This window comes from Haplochromis burtoni, unplaced genomic scaffold, assembly GCF_018398535.1.
Source record: "Haplochromis burtoni strain Fernald_Lab_line unplaced genomic scaffold, NCSU_Asbu1 Contig_24, whole genome shotgun sequence".
Lineage (NCBI taxonomy): Eukaryota > Metazoa > Chordata > Actinopteri > Cichliformes > Cichlidae > Haplochromis > Haplochromis burtoni.
This window is the reverse complement of record NW_024582385.1, coordinates 882,466-902,740: the sequence shown is the minus strand read 5'-3', so window position 1 is coordinate 902,740 and position 20,275 is coordinate 882,466. Positions and strand designations below refer to the sequence as shown.

General features: G+C 41.2%; 1 protein-coding gene across 5 annotated transcripts in view; it reads left to right on the top strand.

The window, feature by feature from the left end:
- Positions 1 to 20,275, top strand: part of usp25 (ubiquitin specific peptidase 25) — a 33,907-nt gene that overhangs the window by 3,135 nt on the left and 10,497 nt on the right. For 4 of the 5 annotated variants that reach the window (XM_005935976.3, XM_005935975.2, XM_005935977.2 and 1 more), the window contains exons 2-16: positions 4,849 to 4,926; positions 5,213 to 5,357; positions 6,151 to 6,274; positions 7,772 to 7,934; positions 9,728 to 9,814; positions 11,267 to 11,404; positions 14,241 to 14,317; positions 14,748 to 14,821; positions 16,273 to 16,424; positions 18,202 to 18,329; positions 18,428 to 18,523; positions 18,691 to 18,855; positions 19,366 to 19,604; positions 19,750 to 19,820; positions 19,898 to 20,126. In XM_005935976.3, coding sequence (XP_005936038.1) covers positions 4,849 to 4,926; positions 5,213 to 5,357; positions 6,151 to 6,274; positions 7,772 to 7,934; positions 9,728 to 9,814; positions 11,267 to 11,404; positions 14,241 to 14,317; positions 14,748 to 14,821; positions 16,273 to 16,424; positions 18,202 to 18,329; positions 18,428 to 18,523; positions 18,691 to 18,855; positions 19,366 to 19,604; positions 19,750 to 19,820; positions 19,898 to 20,126 — 1,966 coding nt within the window. The remainder of the gene's footprint in view (positions 1 to 4,848; positions 4,927 to 5,212; positions 5,358 to 6,150; positions 6,275 to 7,771; positions 7,935 to 9,727; positions 9,815 to 11,266; positions 11,405 to 14,240; positions 14,318 to 14,747; positions 14,822 to 16,272; positions 16,425 to 18,201; positions 18,330 to 18,427; positions 18,524 to 18,690; positions 18,856 to 19,365; positions 19,605 to 19,749; positions 19,821 to 19,897; positions 20,127 to 20,275) is intronic. The other variant, XM_042218820.1, reaches the window with a different exon arrangement.

Genomic DNA, 20,275 nt, shown 5'->3' with positions numbered 1-20,275 from the left:
GTGCTACCATCTTCTGTTTCAGTCCGTTATTACACTCTTAAATCCTGCTACTTATTCCTGCGTCTTTTGTGATCTTACAAAGCTTCAAACGACGCGTCGACTATTAAATCAGTCGTCGACGATTTTGATAGTCGACGTAATCGTGACTAGTCGACTAATCGTGGCAGTCCTAACTGTAATAGATTGTTTGTCTTGTGTTAATAAATATGTAGGGTTTCTGCTGATTCTGATTGGAGTATATGTATAAAGTAGTTTGGGTCTGATTTGTTTTGAAAGCAGATTAGTGTGTTTTGGGATATCGCTGTAGTCAGTTGTGCTCCATCAACACTCAGGGTGTGGTGCTGGTTTTCATGCAGAGACCTGTAGATAGCAAGATGAGAAAATTTGAAAAGACTTCTGATCCTGTCTGGTTGTGTCGTCCCCCCCCCCCAAACAAAACAAAAAAAATCTGCTTTAAAACGTGTGTGCGTGTCTGAGCAACTGTTCTTGTGGTAGTCTTGGCCCATATCTGTCACAGGTGCAACTTCCTTCACATTTCTTGTCCTGGGCTGCTTCCACATGTACATAGGTATCTTTTTGTTTTTAAACAAGGATTTTCTGCTTTCATTTTCAAAAGAATCTACATCCATGTGAAAATGCAAAGGAACAATGTCATGGTTATGCCATAGCAACAGGTGGTGAAATGTCAGCCAGTCAAAAGCCTAACGGGAACAACAAAAACAAGGTACAGAGTTCTTACGTCAAAAAAAGACAGGTGCATAGGTTTTTAAGGAATGCAAGACAAGAGCTTCATTTTCCTTATCCATATGTAAACACAGAAATGAGAGCTTCCTAAGGTTTTCACTCTGGGACAACCTTTTCAGAAGCTCTGTTTTCATTAGATTAGGATAGGTGCATGAGCCACCGCACTACGACTACCTTTGTATCAGTGCTTTCTTTACCACTCACCATGCCTTACCATTCACAACAGGCCTGCTGTAACAGAAGCCTTAGAGAAAAGCTGTCTTCACTGTGGACTTACAAATATTGTTTAAATGTTATGACAACTGAAGCGGGTGTGAGGAAGCATATGAGCAGTTTCTGACTCATGTTTTATTTTAGACATTGGTCCTCGCATGTTAGTACTTGTTAAGCTTAAGTAAGATTAGTTGTTCTCTGTAGTGACAGGCCAAAAGTCAGAGTATCACTTCCTCTAGAAGGTTGATAGGAAGCGTGTATTCCTGTCAGCTGCGTATTCTCGTTTTATAAACTTGAAAGGTTATTGCAGGCAAATTGGACTTGTTGTATATTCTGTTGCTGCAAGGTGTTAACTTTTGACTGACTCTGCAAAAACATTTACTCTTGAGGGTTGACAGAAGCACAGGGAAAAATCACATAACATCCATCAGAAACAGAAGTTAAGCCTCCAGCCTTGTAGAGAAAAACCTCCTTAGAGCTGGAGGAAGTGAGTATCTTACTTGAGGATAATAAGATATGGCTGGTGCAAATCTGAGGTTTTTTACTGAACAGCCTTAGTCTTAGAGCTGTCTTGGTCTCAAAATTCTATCATGACATTTCAGTGAAATTTGTGGTAATTATATGACGACACAGGAAAAAACAAACCTAAGTTTATTGGTGTTTGCAGCCTTCAGGCAGTAGCATTTATTACTAGAAACCAAGTGAGGGGAGTTTTCCATCCTCCTTTTCTAAGGAGCTGCAGTCATTGATGACACACTACCTAATCTGAAGTGTGAATCTGTTGCTACAAGTTACCAGCAGCATTATAGACAATAGTAGTGACAGAGCAAATGTAGGCGCACAAGTAGACTTTGTAGTGTTTGGAAATGTTTACGTAGAAGTATATAATACCTGATTAACACTTTGAAACTTTTGGGTTATTTTGGATGTCATGATATGGCACAGCCCTACTTTTGATCATCATGCATTCTGATGATGATTCAATTTGTTAATTAGTCAGCAATTATTTCAAGAACTCTTATCTCTGCTTCCTGTGGGCAAAAAACCTCCTGTTCTAGACTCCAGTACCTCACCTACTCAGGTCTGCCCACCTGTCAGTATCACCCTGTTGTCTCTTCCCACAGCAAATGAAAATAATCATTCAGGAAACATATGAATTTGAATGTATCTTTAACATTACTCAATAGGAGTGTCAGAATACAAATGAAATTGGTAAAGATAATGCAAATTAAAGTGTTAGTGGTATTTAAACAAAAAGTATTTAAAGTGCAATTAGGAAAATAAAATGGTTTTTGTCCATAAGGTCAAATAAAGCTTCAAATTAAATCAAAAAGATTTTTTTCTCAGTCTAAAATAACACGTTTCCATAACTTACAGATGAGTCAGTGCATGAATTCACGATTGCAGTGGACATGCTCTGGAGTGAGGCTTGCTCTTATCTTTGAGATGATGTTCCCAGCTGCTGAAAACCTGCTAAAGATGCTTTCTGTCATGACTTCAGCCATTTGAGAGGTGCATGAGCCTCTTTACAGGGCAAATTCATCTATACGCTTTTGCTTAATACTAGTAAAACAACCAAACAGAATCAGAAAAGACCATGACCAGTGTGTTTTTCAGATGGTGTAGTGTTTAATGCCAGTTAAACAGTGTATTTGATTATATGTATATAATTAGGTGGTGTTGTCCAACCCTCAGATTAACTACCTAACATTAGGTGGAAGAGGTTTATTATTCAGAATAAACGCTAACATTAATATGAGACAAAAACAAAGAGACAGCGTAACTACTCCAGTTTAATGGTTTACTATCGCATTTCACTCATTAGCTAACAAAACTGAAATGGGGTTCGTTTAGCAACCATCATCCGGGGAAGTTTCCAACTGTACAATATTAACATAAACAAAGTATCAACGCGACACACTAAAATGGACCCATTCACATTCGAGGTCGCAGCTCCATGGTGCTGGTGTTTGATACACTCGTGCACTGCAGTAGTGCTGTCATGTTAGGAAAGTTCCACTTTGCATAGTCTGCATTTAGCTCTTAGTTTTCTGTTAAATGCTTTCACATTTTTAAAATTCTCTCTCCTCCTGTCTTGCTGCTCAGGCTATGTCCTTCTTCGTTAGTACTGAGTGCAGTCTTGGCAGACGATAGAGGTGATACTGCCCCCATAGCTTCCTGTAGTGTATTGCAGTTACAAAAACACAACTACATGGTATTAGTATACGATGCATCAACAAGCTTTCCAGCTCTGATATCTAAGATTAAGAATTCAGTATTTTTGGTAATTGGAGTTGTTGTCCTGGTTTGTTTACTGTGCAACAGCATAGCTCAGAACACCTGCTGCTTTGTGATATGCCGTGCTCCCAGACATCACTCTTTTTCACTGCTTTTTGTGTCGTAGCTGGAGCAACACCATTGAAAGTGTTTAGAAATGTTTTTCGCATAGGTGGTGCACAACGTTGCCATGGGTGTTTGTTGTGCAATTAGCTTATAGTGTGTAAATAACATACAATAATGAGTCCTAAATCATGAAAGAGCCCTTTAAACTAATTTTCTTGTCAGTCGCCTGTTCCACCTGTGAAAGCTACAGTCTGTAGACCTCTCAGTCAAGACTTATGACGTCTGTATCGGATGTTCAAGTTGTTTATCGTTACAAAATTTACATGATATTAATAATTTCATTTACCACAGGTGCACTGCCTTTCACACTGTGTTGTTACTGCAACAAACACAATCCAGAAACCTTGCCTGATGTGGTCTTAGGCACACGCCAAAGCTCCAACCACCTGCTGTTGTTGTTTTCAAGAGGCAGCCAATCAAATGAAAGCAGACTTTTAGTGGGAAGTTGTTGTTTTTTTGTTTAGGGGGCTGCAGCAAGGTCCAGCAGAAAATAACTAAAAATCGTTTTTGAACTTTGAGTTTTAAAAAGTTACTATATTTGAGTTAAAGAATTGCATCTGTCTGTCTGTAATAGACTATCCATCTATAGATAGACAGACAGCGTATTATTAATTTTGTAATTATTATTACTACTATAATACAGTCTACATAAATAGTGTCCTGACTGCAGCTGTTAGCCTAATATCATGTAAGAGAACTGTTCAAGATCATTTAATGTGAGGCAAAAGTGACTTTGGTGTGGCTGTGGATGTTATTGATTAATCAATGTTCAGTTAAACACTTTTTTCTTTAATTGGGCTGGCCTTTTTTATTTTTATTTTTTACCTTTTATTGGACAGCGTAGTCGAGAGTACATGGGACTGTGAAACAGTGAATGGTAAGGGACAGGGTCAAAGCCATGCTCCTGCAGGCTTCCTGCATATGTGTTACCTGCTCAACCAGGTGAGCGATAGGAGCGCACAAGATAGTTAAACACTCCTGATAATTTGAATCAGTCTCTGAGGAACACTGTGGACAGCTAGTGCAATGTTTGTCTGTGCCCTCCCCCGAGGAATCCAGCTAATGAATAATTTTGTTATTGTTAATCTGCCTATTTTTTTTTCTTAATCATTTTATCCATGAAGTGGCAGGGACACTGAAAGATGCCAACTACAATTTCCCGGAGACCATTATGATAAAATCTTTAAATGATTAAACAACTCCCACTAAATATCGAGCCTTCCCATATACCCTTAGATGGGATTGATTAACATGCTGTGCTTTTTGTAAATCATCTAGCTGCCAATACACGTCTGTACATTCTTATGAGTTAAGAGTAAGTTATTTATTGATTTAACTGAGTTGTTGGCTTTTCATCCCAGTTAAGGGGGGAAAGCCAGTGACGGGGTTTTTGTGTTTTGAAGAAGAAGTTGGACCTGTAAAATATAGTTTCCATCATTTTCAGGATCTGTTATCAACACCCTCTTGATGATTTTTCTTCTTCAACAGCACCAGCAGACACTACTGAACCAGTTGAGGGAGGTCACAGGCACCACAGATGTACAGTTGCTTCAGCAGGCCCTGCAGGTACATTTTGAAACACAGGCTAAAAACTGGAAAAGTCAGGGATATTGTGTGTTTACAGTAGATATTTTTTCAGTGGGAAATGTGAGAGTTTTCTGTCTTAAACTTAGGTTCAGTTTATTCTAATGAGACTGTTGACACAAGTTACGCTGTGCAGTCATTTCTCCCAGAGCAAAGTTTTACTTTGTATTAAATGCAGGCGTTTTTGAGGTTCTCTAGTCTTTCCCTGCAGCTAATAATTTTCTTTAAATTACATGGAGACATTAACCTAAACATGCTGTTGCTGCAGGTGAGTAATGGAGACCTGGGTGAAGCCGTGGCCTTTCTGACAGAGAAGAATGCCAAGGTTCCTCAACAAGATGAGACCACTTACTACCAGACGTCCCAGGTGGCCAGCGACAGATACATCAGCGTGGGCAGCCAGGCAGACACGAGTGAGTAGCTTGGTTCAAGTTTTGGTGCTGTTATAGTTTCAGAACAGCACGTCAACATCCAGTGGCCCCACAAGTAGACATGCTCACTTCAACACTCACATAAATTAAGAGCTGACTAAGCTAATCAAGTATATTTAACTTAAGGGGATTTTAGCATTTTGATGCACTTGTAAACAATCCTGTTCTTATTTTCAAATTTCAGTCACTGCTAACAAGCATCCCTTTCTCATCTTTGGTTGCTTCATCACATGATTTGCTGAACAAGTTACTGCTGTTGCAGTCCTTCATATCATTCAACTTGGATTTTTTCCAGTCTCTCATAGCATGGCTGGACTGTCTCCAAGTCCATATTCCACGACTATACTTGCTACAGTAGTCTTGAATAGCCCTGGAGATGCTCTATACCCAGACCCTGCACCAGCTACCAGTGTGGTTGGACTATGTCTGCGGGTCAAGGGTTGTCACTGGATGGGTAGCTGGCTGATTCAGTTGGCAAAATGAGCATTTCATGAATGTTGTTAACATATAAATAATATAACAGAGCATATATTTGCCTCCTGTTACACGTGCACATGTATCCGGACCCTGTCATAATTAGAATTTAAATGTGTGAGAAACTTGGATATCTGTATTAAAATGGCATGTTTCACATCATTATTGTGTTATTCAACACACCGCACTTGACCAACACAAAGTCTTAGTCCATGACACTAAGTATCCAGAGTGTAAATGATGGTTGCATGTTAGTGTTGATCCAAACCAAATTGCTGTCGTGTGTGCTTTGTTGATGCAGATGTGATTGACCTGACTGGAGATGATAAAGATGACTTGCAGAGGGCCATTGCCCTCAGCTTGGAGGAATCCAACCGGGCATTTAGGGAGACGGGCATCACTGATGAAGAGCAGGCCATCAGCAGGTATCAGCGACTGACAACAACTTTGACAGGAAACGATATTTTAAGAAATCCACACTTTACTTCACCCACACGGTCTCCATCTTTTCCCTGGGTGTGAAGATAAGATAACCTTTATTAGCCCCACGCGTGGGAAACTCACTACATAGAAGACATAAGCTTCGAAGGGGGTGGGGGGTGAGTGTAGGTCTGTGTCAGTGTACATGCATATGTGTGCGTAGGAGTGTGTGTGTTCCGTGTTCAGCCAAGAGAAAGTGTCCCTTCGCCCGGTTAGGCAAAAGTCAACAATCTTCGGTCGACGCAGGGGGCCTTGAATGAGGAGGGAGAAAGTCACACCACAGTCTTATTATCTAAAGGAGAATTGTTATTCCTGTCAGCTTTTGCCTTGAGCATCCAGCTGGTGCCAGGGGGGCCGCATGACATGAAGATGGTAGTTGTTTTGGTTAGTGTGAACAAACTGCATCCAATTTTACAATTGGTCTAATGTCCGTCACTGGTCACAGGTCTCTCAATTCCTGTTGTTCTTCCTAAAGATGTTATCCATATAGCAGAGCCATGAGCTTCTCCAAGATCTTATCCACATTGCGTTCAAAAACACAGTCTGAATACTCACAGCCCTGCCCATCGTCTATCATGTCGGCCAGCCTTGTGGAATTTTGAACAGCTGTAGCTGCTTCTTGTTCTTCGATAAGCCCGGTCCGAGCCAGCTCCAGTCAGCCAGAACTCTGTTATCATGCTTCCGAATCGGTAGATGTCGTTCAATGTCCTCCATCAAGAGTGTCGCCAGACACCTGACGCAACCGACCATCGAGTATCCGGCAGCAAACGTCTCCGCAGGACAATCAGGCTCTCCCAAGCCCAGGAGTTGTCAATTTCATTAAGGGACCAGTTGATCAAATCCATAATTCTTCTTTAGGTTTTTAGAGAACAAATCTGGGACACTCTCTTAGGGTTAGAGAATAAGCGAGACTATACAATAGACATGAGAAGCCAAGCCAAGAAAGTACTATACTTACTCTTGTATTGTGAAACACATGATCCCTGTTGTAATAAATAGAACTAGGTCAGGTCAAATAGTTGCTGTGTCTTTGCAGTATATGTTATCTGTTTAATAGTAAATAATTTATATCAGAGAGAAAATTCATGTGTTACACAACCCGTCTATTTCTCAGGAGTAATACTGCAGTGACTATTTGACCAATAATTTTGTTTTATTATTTATATATTTTTGGCCACCATCCAGAATGGTACTTGATGGTCCGCTACTATGTAATAAGTATGTGGAGGTTATTTTGCATTTTAAACCCCAGTTCAACTGAAGCACAGTGGCCATCAGGATGAGCCTTTGTGTTGTCCGACAGTTTTTTAGCAGATGAGTAGAGCGAAAGAAATTTGACCTTTTGGGAGATGCAGAGTAAATAACCAGCAGCAGGTGATGTAGTGACCCACACACAAGTTCATTCCCTCTATCTTGTTTTTATTTCCTTCCTGCTTTTCCAGAGTTTTGGAGGCCAGTATAGCAGAAAACAAAGCGAGTCTGAAGCGCACTCACACAGAGGTATGGAGCGACTCACCCAACCCACACGACAGGAAGAGGATAGACAACTGCCCTGTGGGCCTGAAAAATGTCGGCAATACCTGCTGGTTCAGCGCGGTCATTCAGGTAGGCACACACAAGTGGACACATGTACTTCCTGAGGGCTCAAAAGCAAGTGAACAGGATTGTTTCAAATTGAAAGCCCTTTTTGTTTGTCAGCTGGACTCTTTGCTGTTTCTTTTACTGCTATTTATTAACTTTTTTTTAAAATTGTTTTTGCTAAAGGAGATTTATGAAGGCTTCTGAGTTCTTGGCCTTGAGATTCCTTAATGCATCCCTGCTTATGAAGCAAATATCACTGCTGTAATCTGCAGCAGTCAGCTTAAGTAGGAGTGAATAGACTGTTAAAGAGTCTAAATCCTTAATCCTGGGTGCAAGAATATGTCAACAAGACCCAGCTTCTTGTATGCTGGGAACTGAGTGGTAAAATGTGACCTAAGGTGAAATATGGTAGATCAACATTGGATACACTATCACATGGTGCTTGGCACCAGTGTTTAATCTTACCCCTACTGTGGAGTAGAAGGTGCTCCTTAAACCTGACACCACTGCAGTTAGAAGAACAGGAGTAAACAAGTTTCTCTTTTCTAAATTCAAATTATGATAATGTTTTATGTTCAAAGAGCTCCAGTGGACTTTTTTTAAAAAAAAAAGAAACATTTATAATGGCTTTTAATAAAAAAAAAAATGCATTTACAAAGCATCAATAAATTTGCTGCGTGCTCTGCAATATTTATAGTTTTCATATTTGTAACAAGTCGCACCAGAATCTGATGTAGTGACCGTTTCCTCTTTAGTGTCTTTTATCACAGTATTTAATGGGGTGGGCCATGATAGCTGGAAGGGAAGTCAGAATGTAACTGTAAACAACTTGAGCTTTCAATGAAAGCATTTGTTTATTTAGGAAGTTGTAGAAAATAAACCCAACGTGACCCAAGGAGTCGGCTCACTGCTAAAGCTTCTGTGTAATGACAAAGATTTGAAGCCATATCAGGCAAATACAGATCAGTTTTTCTGAATTAATAAAACATTAAACATTAAACATTAAATTCTATTATGTGAACCAAATGTGGTTTCTTTTAGAGGGAATCGCCATTCTGGTGAAACGTTAAATCGTTTTCACCTAGTTAAGCACAATTTGCAGGTGAAATTTGTAAATCTCACTAGGCAAAGCAACATACTTGTGATCCATAATTTTAACCAAAGTCATTTTTTCTGTCTTGTTGCTAATATAATTCAGCTCACTAATATAATTTAATGGTGAGCTGAAAGTGATTCAAGCAGTGGAGGGAAACGGTGTCAGAGGTAGAAGAGGATGAGGATGAACGGGGAAAATAAATATAGATGAAATATGATATCTCTGATAGACCATGTTCTTGTCTCTATAGTAATAACACATATGAAAAAAGGAATAAAGGGTATGAGTATATCCCATTCCCTTCCATGGTAAATGTTTGTTTTACATATTTAAGTACTTACAGGCTGTGTCTTATTAATATTAATCACGTAATATTCTTAAATGTTTACTAGATTTAGTCAAATTCTTGTTGTAAAACTTTTTCTGTGTGACAAATGCAAAAGACATTCATGGATAAATCAGTTTATCATAGAAGTGTACACTGACTGGCCACTTTATTAGGTGTACCTTGTTAATATTGAGTTAGAAGCCCGTTTGGCTTCATAGCTTCTTTAATTCTTTGTGGTATAAATTCAACTATATGCTGGAAACAGTCCTCAGAGATTTTGGTGCATATTGATACGACAGCATCACACAGATATTGCAGATTTGTCATCAGTAATACATACCTTCCTGTATGCAAGATTTCACTCATTTTTCTTCATCCTTCTTCAACCTCAAGTCTCTGTTCAACTTGCTCGAGTTCCAGAGGCTGGTGCTCAATTACTCACCACCAGCCAGAGTCCACGACCTGCCTCGTAATCAAAAGGTGAGAGCCCTACCTCTTCAGATCCGACAGGGTAAAGCGAAGCACCGATTATTAAGTCTGTGCATGATGTCGTCCAAGGCTTTCAAGTTCAGTTGACTGCCCTGCTTCATATCCCATTTATATAATAGCAGTGCCGCTACAGCCTGTCACAGCTAGCAGTGCTTTAGCTCTGAGGGTTTGACCTTCTTAGAAACATTTGCCATCATTCAACAGCTGGCGATCGTGCCCTAAGGTCACTCCAGCTTATCATTTTGCCCCCTGACAGTTAACTTAACTGACTGCTAGCAAGCTGTAAGAAGTGCTGACTGGCGTGAAATGTTTGAAGTCTTGGTATTTATCTGCCAGGATAGAGATCAGCATGCAGAGCAGATGTGTTATGATTGATCCAGGAGCTTTTTAAAAAAAATAATTTCAAATTCATCTTGTCACACACACACCGATGTACTAGCAGTGTAGTTCCCAGGATGTCTTCACACCTTTTTCTTACAGAGCCCTCACCGTAGGTTTAGTCGGCTGTTGCTAATCTGGTCTAAGCCTCTGCTCTAGAAGCATAGTTTGGGGTGGTCATCCCTTCATCTCACTTCCCTCTGTTTTAATCACTGACCTTTTGCTTTAGTGCTACATTGCTACAGGCTGGAATCTAATCTTTACATAAACACCCCTGAACAGAAAAACAAGTGAGCTTTTTGTAGTCTGCTTTCAAACCCTGCATCTTGTTGGCATTATGTCACTGCGCTGTCATTGCTGATGTTAAAGATAAGGAACTCAAAGTCTGTATGTATAATTTCTTTACTTAAAGATTGTATGTATTTTCTCTGTGTTTTGACATGTTATGAAAAACACAGTTGAAACTATTACAAAGTCAAAAAATATATATATTTAAAATAATATGCATGAACACAAACCTATGTTGAGTAATATTAAAATGTAAATTTTAAAAGAACGGTAGAAGATGGCTCCAATGAAGCCTTCTCAATATTTGAAACCTCAGAGTTTTTGTTTTGGCCACTGCTGTGTTGTTTTGATGTTGACCACATGTCAGCAGCGTGTCAGAGGGTGGAACACTAACTAGCTTAGCATAGCTTGGCATAGCAGCTAATTAGAGGTAATTGACAGATTACTAAAATATTACAGTTTTATTCAAACTGCAGCTCAGACTTCTTGGACTGCTCCTACATCAAGCCGCATTATGTCAGGTGTTTGACAGAAATAAACAACGCTTGAAAAGGAACAAAAACATGGATATCAAAGCCAGTTCAGTCTCTCCATTCATTTAAAATGACACCTAGCATTCGTTTTTGGATATTAATGGAAACATACTTTTGATACTTTAGCTTTGCCTTCATTTTTTAATAATAATTGAGAAGATGCCTTTTGTTTATGACCTAGATTGCTTGTCTTCAGTAAGTTTGATCCACTCAATTGTTGACACGGATTGTATTCTTTGTCCAGGAGCACAGGAACCTGCCCTTCATGCAGGAGCTGAGGAACCTTTTCTCTCTCATGGTGGGCTCCAAGAGGAAATATGTAGATCCATCACGAGCTGTGGAAATCCTCAAAGATGCCTTTAAGTCGAGTGAGTCACAGCAGGTAAGCCTCTTTCTGTTACAACCTGCTTTGCAGAATAGCACTCCAATGAAAAGACCTTTTTTGCAAGGAGGTCAGAGATTATGTTCTTAGTCCATCGAATCAAAGCGACTGAAAGCATTTTTCAAATTTTACGGTGCTGTGAAAAACTATTTGCATGTTTTCTTGCAAAATTGTCAAATTTACACGTTTCAGAGCATTAAAGATTAAGATAACCAGAGTAAATGCAAAAACCTTTAAATAATGATTTCATGTATTAAGGGAAAAGCTAGCTAAGTCTACCTGGCAAGTGAAAAGGTAATTGCCCCCTTTGTTAAATCATGAATTAACTGTAATTAACCACATTTTTGGACAGCTGAGTTTAAGGCTTTGCCAGGGCCGTTATCCATAAATGGAGAAAATGTCGAACAGTGGTGAACCTTCTCAGGAATGACCCGCGTAACAAAATTAAATTCTGTCGACTGACGAGATGAATATTGCACTTTTTGGAAGGTCTGAGCTCTGTTACACCTGGCAGAAAATTGATATAGTGTTTCATCTGAAAAAAACCCCAAAAACCTCTTACCAGCAGAAAACATGGTTGGAGTAGTGTGATGGTGTGGGGCTGCTTTAGGACCTGGACGACTTGCTGTCATTGACGGAACCATGAATTCTGCTCTTTACCAGAAAAGTCTGAAAGGAAATGTCCAGTTATCAGTTTGTGCCCTGAGTGTTCTTGGGTTGTACAGCAGGACAATGATCCATAACACACCTGCAAGGCCACCTTAAAAAACACATGAAATTAAGTTTTTGGAGTGGCCTAGTCAAAGTCCAGACTTCAGTCTGAGATAGTGGACCAAAATTCCTCCACAGCGATGTGACCGATTCATTGTCAGTTATCACAAACATTTTCTTGCAGTTCTTGGGGTAAGGGTGGCACATTTAGGTTTATGGGCAACAACTTTGTCCATGCAGGATCAGGTAGGCTAACATAGCTTTCTTTCCCTTAATAAATGAAATCATCATTTAAAAACTACATTTTGTGCTTCATCATGTTAACGTCTACTAATATTAAAATTAGTTTAAGCATCTCAAATGTGTAATTGTGATAAATATGCAAATACAAATTACTTAGCAGAGTAATTCTCAGTTCCACTTCACGGAGGCAGGCTACTGTTGACTAACGTTTGGAGTCCCAAAAGTTTGGGCGGTGTTAGCAGTCACCCTAGATGTCAGGCATTAGAGTTGGGCGATTGCTTCCATAGTCCATTCATCTTATTGCCCTTCAGTAGCTTTGCTGCTGATCGATGCCAATACCACCAGGCAGCAGAGGATCCTGCCATTACATTAGCACCAATATCCTCCATACAGTAGTAGCAGAAATATCCCCCTCTTTTTGTCTCTTATTTGATGATGATTATGATGGATTAGTCTAGGAATGAACTGCTGAGCTTGCACAAATACATCTGAGCGCCAAGTGTCAGTTACATGTGAAGCTCTGACATAAAACTATGGCTTGGCAGATAATGTTTTTGTAAATAATGAAAGTATCCATCCATCCATCCATTTTCTTCCGCTTATCCGGGGCTGGGTCGCGGGGGCAACAGCCCAAGCAAAGAAGCCCAGACCTCCCTCTCCAAAGCTTATCCGGGGGAACACCAAGGCCTTCCCAGGCCAGCCGAGAGATATAATCTCTCCAGCATGTCCTGGGTCTGCCCCGGGGCCTCCTCCCAGTGGGACATGCCCGGAAAACCTCGCCCAGGAGGTATCCTTGTCAGATGCCCGAACCACCTCAACTGGCTGTGGAGCAGCAGCGGCTCTACTCTGAGCCCCTCCCAAATGGCCGAACTTCTCAACCTATCTCTAAGGGAGAGGCCAGCCACCTTTCGGAGGAAGCTCATTTCCGCTGTTTGTATTCGCGATCTCGTTCTTTCGGTCACTACCCACAGCTCGTGACCATAGGTGAGGGTAGGTGCGTAGATTGACCGGTAAATTGAGAGCTTCGCTTTTACACTCAGCTCTCTCTTCACCACAGCAGACTGGTACAGTGTCCACATCACTGCAGCCGCTGCACCAATCCATCTGCCGATCTCCCATCACTGGTGAACAAGACCCCGAGATACTTAAACTCCTCCACTTGGGGCAGGGTCTTGTCCCTGACCCGGAGTGGGCACGCCACCCTTTTCCTGATGAATATTAATGAAAGTATTAATTTATTATATAGTGCTGTCAGCGATCCGCAATAACTCGCTAATGGAAATTTGCTGCGTTAATGCGGTTATGGCGTTAACGTCAGTTTAACGAGATTAACGCTGGCGGCAATAGTATTATAGTATTAACTGCATCAGTCGGGAATATTGGGAAAGAAAACCCCAAACACTTATCCGCCTTTATTTAGTGACTATTAACCTTCTTCGTCCCCTCTGAAGTCTGCCACAAAAGTTACGCTGGCCATTAATTATCTGATTTGTGTGTTCATCCACGAAATGTGATAGACATGCATAAAATGTACGAAACGGTGCATTTGTTCTTCTTACGTAGACATCCTTGCTAGGCCAGAGGTTAACTGAGGTCAGCCTCGTGGCCCGTGTGCTCATCAGTCATGTCTCTCCTTCGTATTACTCAGGCTGGATAGACATTAACCTGAATTACTAGATGACATTGATATCTACCAGAGAGTGCCCTCGAGGCATACAGGTTACCTTTGAAGTTCATCAGGTTGCGAGATTCTCCAATAAGACTGCTGCTCTTACATCCAAAGTGCACCCAGATGATAGATGACATTGATTTGAATGACCTCCATATTATTGGTTTTCTGTACTCTTATTTGTTTACTCTTTATCTGTGCTTCGCTCAACAGCAGGATGTTAGTGAGTTCACCCACAAGCTGCTGGACTGGTTGGAGGATGCCTTCCAGATGAAGGCAGAAGAAGACAGGTAAGCTCAGCTGTACCTGGATCCAGAGGTTGCTGTGGAAACAGTGGCCCCATAGTCAGGCAGGTTGTCTGACTTGCTGATGTTGTGCTGGTCTCAGACTACACAGTGTTTTCAAGTGATATGACAGATTAGACTATTAGAGTCAGGTTTAGAGAGCTGAACGGTAGGGAATGAGCAAAAACACTGTCACAAGGGTTCCCTTTTTTCCTCAAACAGCTGAGGTAAACAGTTGCACAAAGCAGCCATTTTTGTTCCCAAACCAAATCAGCGGCTTTCTTCATGTGGGTTGTGTCATAATCAGGCTGATTATTGTGTAATCTGACTCCGACATTAGAATGTGACATATTTTAAAGGGCACAATAAAAGATTTCCTTGTTTACATGAAATGTGAAGAAGTGAGGCCTGTAACATTATCCTGATTTTTCTCCAGGGAGGGTGAGAAGCCAAAGAACCCAATGGTGGAACTTTTCTATGGTCGTTTCCTTGCTGTGGGGGTCCATGAAGGTGAGACGGGGTGTTTAATTGAAACCAATAAAGAGAAAAAAAGAGGTATACTTGGTCGTATCACAGAGAAATACAGTGTTAGCATAGTCTGATTGCAGCAGCCGCAAAGCAAAGCAAGTCCTTGCCCCTAGTAATGAAAGGTGACCTTGTCTTAATGAGATGTGATCCATGCAAAAGAGGAGAGTGTTTGCATTGATTGTGGAAGACCTCGACGGCTGATTGACATTGTGCTTATTACGCATGACAGTACTGGCCCAGAGCCACCAAAAGCTGGGCCCATGGACTCTGCTGTTCACAAAACGACCTTAATGCCTCATCTGCATGTCCCCTAGCAACTCCAGTCCTGCACCTTTTTTTTTAAAGTCACTTCCTCACCCTAGTCACTGTGAGGATGTGGGTGCTGAACAAGTAAAAATCACCTCGGATGTAAAGAAGTATAAAAGGTACCATGCACCTTTGTCTTTCTTTTAAAATTTCCAACACCTTTAATGCAGAATGTTGGGAGATAATATAATATACTCATCATGGACACTTCCCTAATAAAATGACATCTGGCACCAGAAGACCATTAAAGCAAGTGACCAACCTGACTTAAGCAATAGCTAAAACATTTATGTATTATAATTTAAATGATAGCGCTCCATTAATTGAGTATGTCATTAAATTATGGCCCATGCTTTGGAATGAGATGTGGTTCTTTGGTTGAGATTACTTCTATGGTAATACAGTATCCATCTTTTATGTACAGTTTGTGGTCTAGCTGTTTCACATTTTAGTGTAACTTTTTTTTCTCTGACGTTTATGTTATTTCCAGTTTGAAGCTATTTTCCCAAAATTCCATAACTGAAAGATGTGGAGCTGCACTACATTCTCAAAACATGTTTTCCTAACACTGCATGCAAAACCAGCCACACTATTCAGAGCTACTGGTTAATAAACACCCCAGTGAACTCTAATACAATTTAAAGACAAGCATATAGCGACAAAAAGACAAAAAAAAAGTGAGTCAGATAGCAGATTTTAAAAAACAAAACCAGTCTGAACAATGGCCGAGTATCCCTTCAGAAATTTGTGCAGCACTGACATTCTGCTTACTGAAGAGGATTCAGTCTGTGATCCAGAACAAAGGTGGAAATACAAAGCATTAAGAAAATAAAAGATTTACATACTTCCTGCTGTTCCCAGTACGGGGCCAGTATTTAATATAAAAAACTGTTGCTTTCTGTAATTACTGAATAACACAGTTAATCCCTGAAGTGATGTAATTATTGGAATTTGATATAACTTTGAATCATGTTAGTGATATTGCAAAGTGATGTTCATACCTCTACTGTTGCGTTTTGGGGGCATAGGCCACACAATAGGCACTTAGTGTGCACTCTGGTTTTTCTCAGACGCTCTTTCAAGTGCACTCATCTGTCCATGTCTGTTGTATGTGTGCAATCCCACAGGTAAAAAATTTGAAAACACAGAGATGTTTGGACAGTACCCCTTGCAGGTCAACGGGTTCAAGGACCTACACGAGTGTCTTGAGGCAGCAATGATCGAGGGTGAGATCGAGTCCCTGCACTCAGCAGAGAATTCTGCCAGGTCTGGACAAGAAGTAAGTGCCAGAGCTCGCTAACAGTTAAGCTCCCGCAGAACAACTTTAGATTTAGATTGGTTTTCCATCAGAAAGTGTTTTATACGTCACAAAAAAATCTCTAATATCCGTCTGATCTTTCCATCTTGGAAAGCCACATTAAATAAAAACACCTGCATATGGAACATTTGCTTTACTTGTTTGCATCTATATATATATTCCACAATTCTATTTGCCATCTTCACCTCTCAGTGGCACAGAGAAAGAAATCAGGTTAAAAGTAAGAGATTATGTGCTGGCTCCTCTCCAAAGGGCTAACCTCTTTGCCCTTATGTGACACCTGTACTATTTTGGGTTTGACCTCAGCTTAGCTGTAGCCTTGACTGCGCTGTCCCAGAGCTGCCTGGAGCAGCTAATTATCAGGCCAGCAGGTTTGCAGATGAGTATGGCACCCAGCCCTCTGGAAAAAACACCAGCCATCAGCATTGGAAATGAAAGGAGACAATGCCATTCACATCATACACAGTAGCAGGGTTTGCAGATTACTTAACTTGGGAGAGGTGAGAAGTGCAAAGTCACACAATGTGTTAGTTGGTGACTGAGGCTATGTCCACGTTAGCCCGGATAGATTTGAAAACGGCGTGTTCGTCTGAAAATGCTCCGCGTCCACACTATCGTTTTCAGTCGTTTTCACAGAGCTGTGCGTCCACATTGAAACGGCCAAAAACGCTTACCTTCCAGTACTGCGCACGCGTGAAACGTGAGACGATTCGACCTGTGCCGTTTCCTTCTGCTGTTTATTTACTTTCCGGCTCTTTGAAACGTCGCGGCAAAATGTTGAGGAAAGCGCAAAGTCGTTTTTTTTAAATAGACTAACGATGAGATGGAGTTGTTGCTGCGAGTAACACAAAAGTACAAAGTTGCAAAAGCGAGTGAGAATTGAAGAATTTGAAGAAAAGCTCTCTGGAGCACATACAGACTGATATTAATCTTTAATAGGGCTGTCAACACTGAGAGCAAACAAAACAACTGCTGTGTAATGCCCTCCGCTATCTTAGTTTAATTGGTCACTTGACTGCATCACTCGACTAAAATGTGTCATGGTTTTCTACGGTCTCTCTGTCCACACTGTGATGCGAAAGCACCGTTTTCAAATGTATGCGTTTTCGAGAGCATTTTAAAAACGCTGCGTTTTCCATGAGCAAAAACGCCGTCTCAGTGTGGACAGGAGGCCAAACGAAAACGCATTAGTGTGGACGTAGTCTCAGCCAACTAACTTGGTCATCTCAAGCCACAACAAGCTGTTTTATTTGTAGAAATAGCCAATCGGACAAAAGCTGGCTTTAAGGCACAGGGAAGGGAAATAATAAACTTAGACAAGAGAAAACCTCAAAACCAAGGATTTGTATTAAACTCAGATATATTTAACAACCCTTAAGATTGGTTGCAATGGCTCAGCATGGGGAAAAAAGATCCCAACCCAGCACATTTTCCTCCAACACAGTGCTTTACTTTGCATCACAGTACGGCAAGCTAACCTGTTTATCTTGCATGACATTGTCCCCCATTTCTAATGTGGGAACAAATACATTCAAGTATTTGAAACACAAAGTTAGTATAGATCAGTTTGTTTTCCAGGACATTTCACATTCTGATACAGATCCAATGTCTGATTTTAAAAATGAGAACATGACGTGATCTTTAAATTTCCAGTTCATCAGATGCTGCTGAGTATCTGAGGGTCTGTATTCGATCGTTTTTGAATACCAAAATCCATTAACATCCAATTTTCTTACAGCACTGGTTCACAGAACTCCCTCCTGTGTTGACCTTTGAACTGTCAAGATTTGAGTTCAACCAAGCACTTGGACGTCCTGAGAAGATTCACAACAAGCTTGAGTTCCCCTCTATGCTCTACATGGACAGGTAACGTAATCAGGCTTTCTTTTTTACCACCTCCGTTAGCCTCTAGTGTATATATATGCAATCCTGAAGCTCCTGGTGTGATATGTGTGCGTTGTCAGGTACATGGACAGGAACAGGGAAATAACCAGGATCAAGAGGGAGGAGATCAGACGGCTGAAAGAGCATCTGACGCTCCTCCAACAGCGACTGGAGAGGTATGGCTTGTCCACTGATACCCCATTATTCAGCCAAGGTCAGCAGAACTTGCCAGACAGCCACAGTCATTTTTCACTCAAACTGCACCCTTTCATCTTCTGCCCTTTCCACTTTGTTGCTCCGTCTGCCTCCCTCCATCTCTGCTACGTCTCTGTTTTTCTCTCAGGTATCTGAGTTACGGCTCAGGTCCCAAGAGGTTTCCTCTGGCAGATGTCCTCCAGTATGCCATGGAGTTTGCTTCCAGCAAACCAGTGTGTACCTCCCCAGTGGAAGATATTGACACATCAGCACCCCCTGGTGGAACAACAGGACAACAACTGCCACCACCAAGGCGAGTTTTACAAAAAAAAAGAGCCTGAAGTGTGTGTCAGATTTGTACAAAGAAGGTGAAGATGAACGAGTTGAAGATTAGATGGTGCAAAAAACAAATGGGACAAAACATGATAAAAGGTTAATGTTATCACATTAAATCAGTCACAGTTACCAGAACAAACTTGTCCAGTCCTTCCACAGTTTTTGAAAATATATGGAACGTGGGACATACAAGAGAGGGCTGTGTCACGCAACACATGATGTGACGTCAAAGTCGAGCAAAATGGCAGTGTAAGAGAGTTTCTCACTGTAAGAGAGAGCCCAGACGGTTAGAGGCAGAGGGCCTGGCTCTCCTGTTGACAAATGTGGCTGTAGGGACATGGAATAAACTATCCATTTAGAATTTTTGATTTGATTCTTATGGTTTTGTTTTTTGTTGCAGTAGCTGTCATTTCAAACTATAAAATATCTGCAGTGTGAACTTTTTTTTTTTAGAGATGTCATAAAGTTTACATTTCTAACCCTGCAGCACAGCTGAGCAAGACTCCTTACCTCCTCTGGAGAGCTCGGGCCTTGCGTCAGGTCCTGCCACTGCTCCCTCTGCAGCCCAGCAGCAGAGAGTACCCATTCATAAACCCTTCACGCAGTCCCGTCTACCCCCCGACCTCCCCATGCACCCTGCCCCACGCCACATCACCGAAGAAGAGTTAAGAGTGCTTGAGGGCTGCTTGCACCGTTGGAGGAGTGAAGTGGAAAATGACACTCGTGGTAGGGCTATGCTCCTTCTGTATCCAGTCATTTGCACTCAGTTGTGATAGCACGAGTATATTTCAGCGTGATTGATCTGTCTACCGCTATGCTGGCCATTATTATGGCACATGCTAATAGGTCGTATATGATCCTCTACTTCCAGATCTGCAGGGGAGTATTACCAGAATTCACAGAACCATTGAGCTGATGTACTCGGACAAATCTATGATGCAGGTGAGCAACCCAGTCCTTTCACCTTGACTTGTAAAAATAAACCCAACCCTCACATTTCCTTGTTTGTGTTTCTGCAGGTTCCATATCGGCTTCACGCAGTGTTGGTCCATGAAGGCCAGGCCAATGCAGGCCACTACTGGGCTTACATCTATGACCCACATCAGCGTTGCTGGATGAAGTACAATGATATTTCAGTGTCAAAGTCATCCTGGGAGGAGCTTGTCAGGGACTCTTTTGGAGGCTACCGCAATGCTAGTGCCTACTGTCTCATGTACATCAATGACAAGAAGCCATTTCTCACAGAAGGTAAGAATGAACTCTTCTCCGGTGCTTGCATCTCTCTTTTGGTTGTCATATTAGAAAAGTGACTCATATCAGAATGTTGGCTGGATTGTCTTTGGGGGTTTTGAGCTCTATATCACATTACTTTGTGTCATCAGCATCTCTCTGTATCG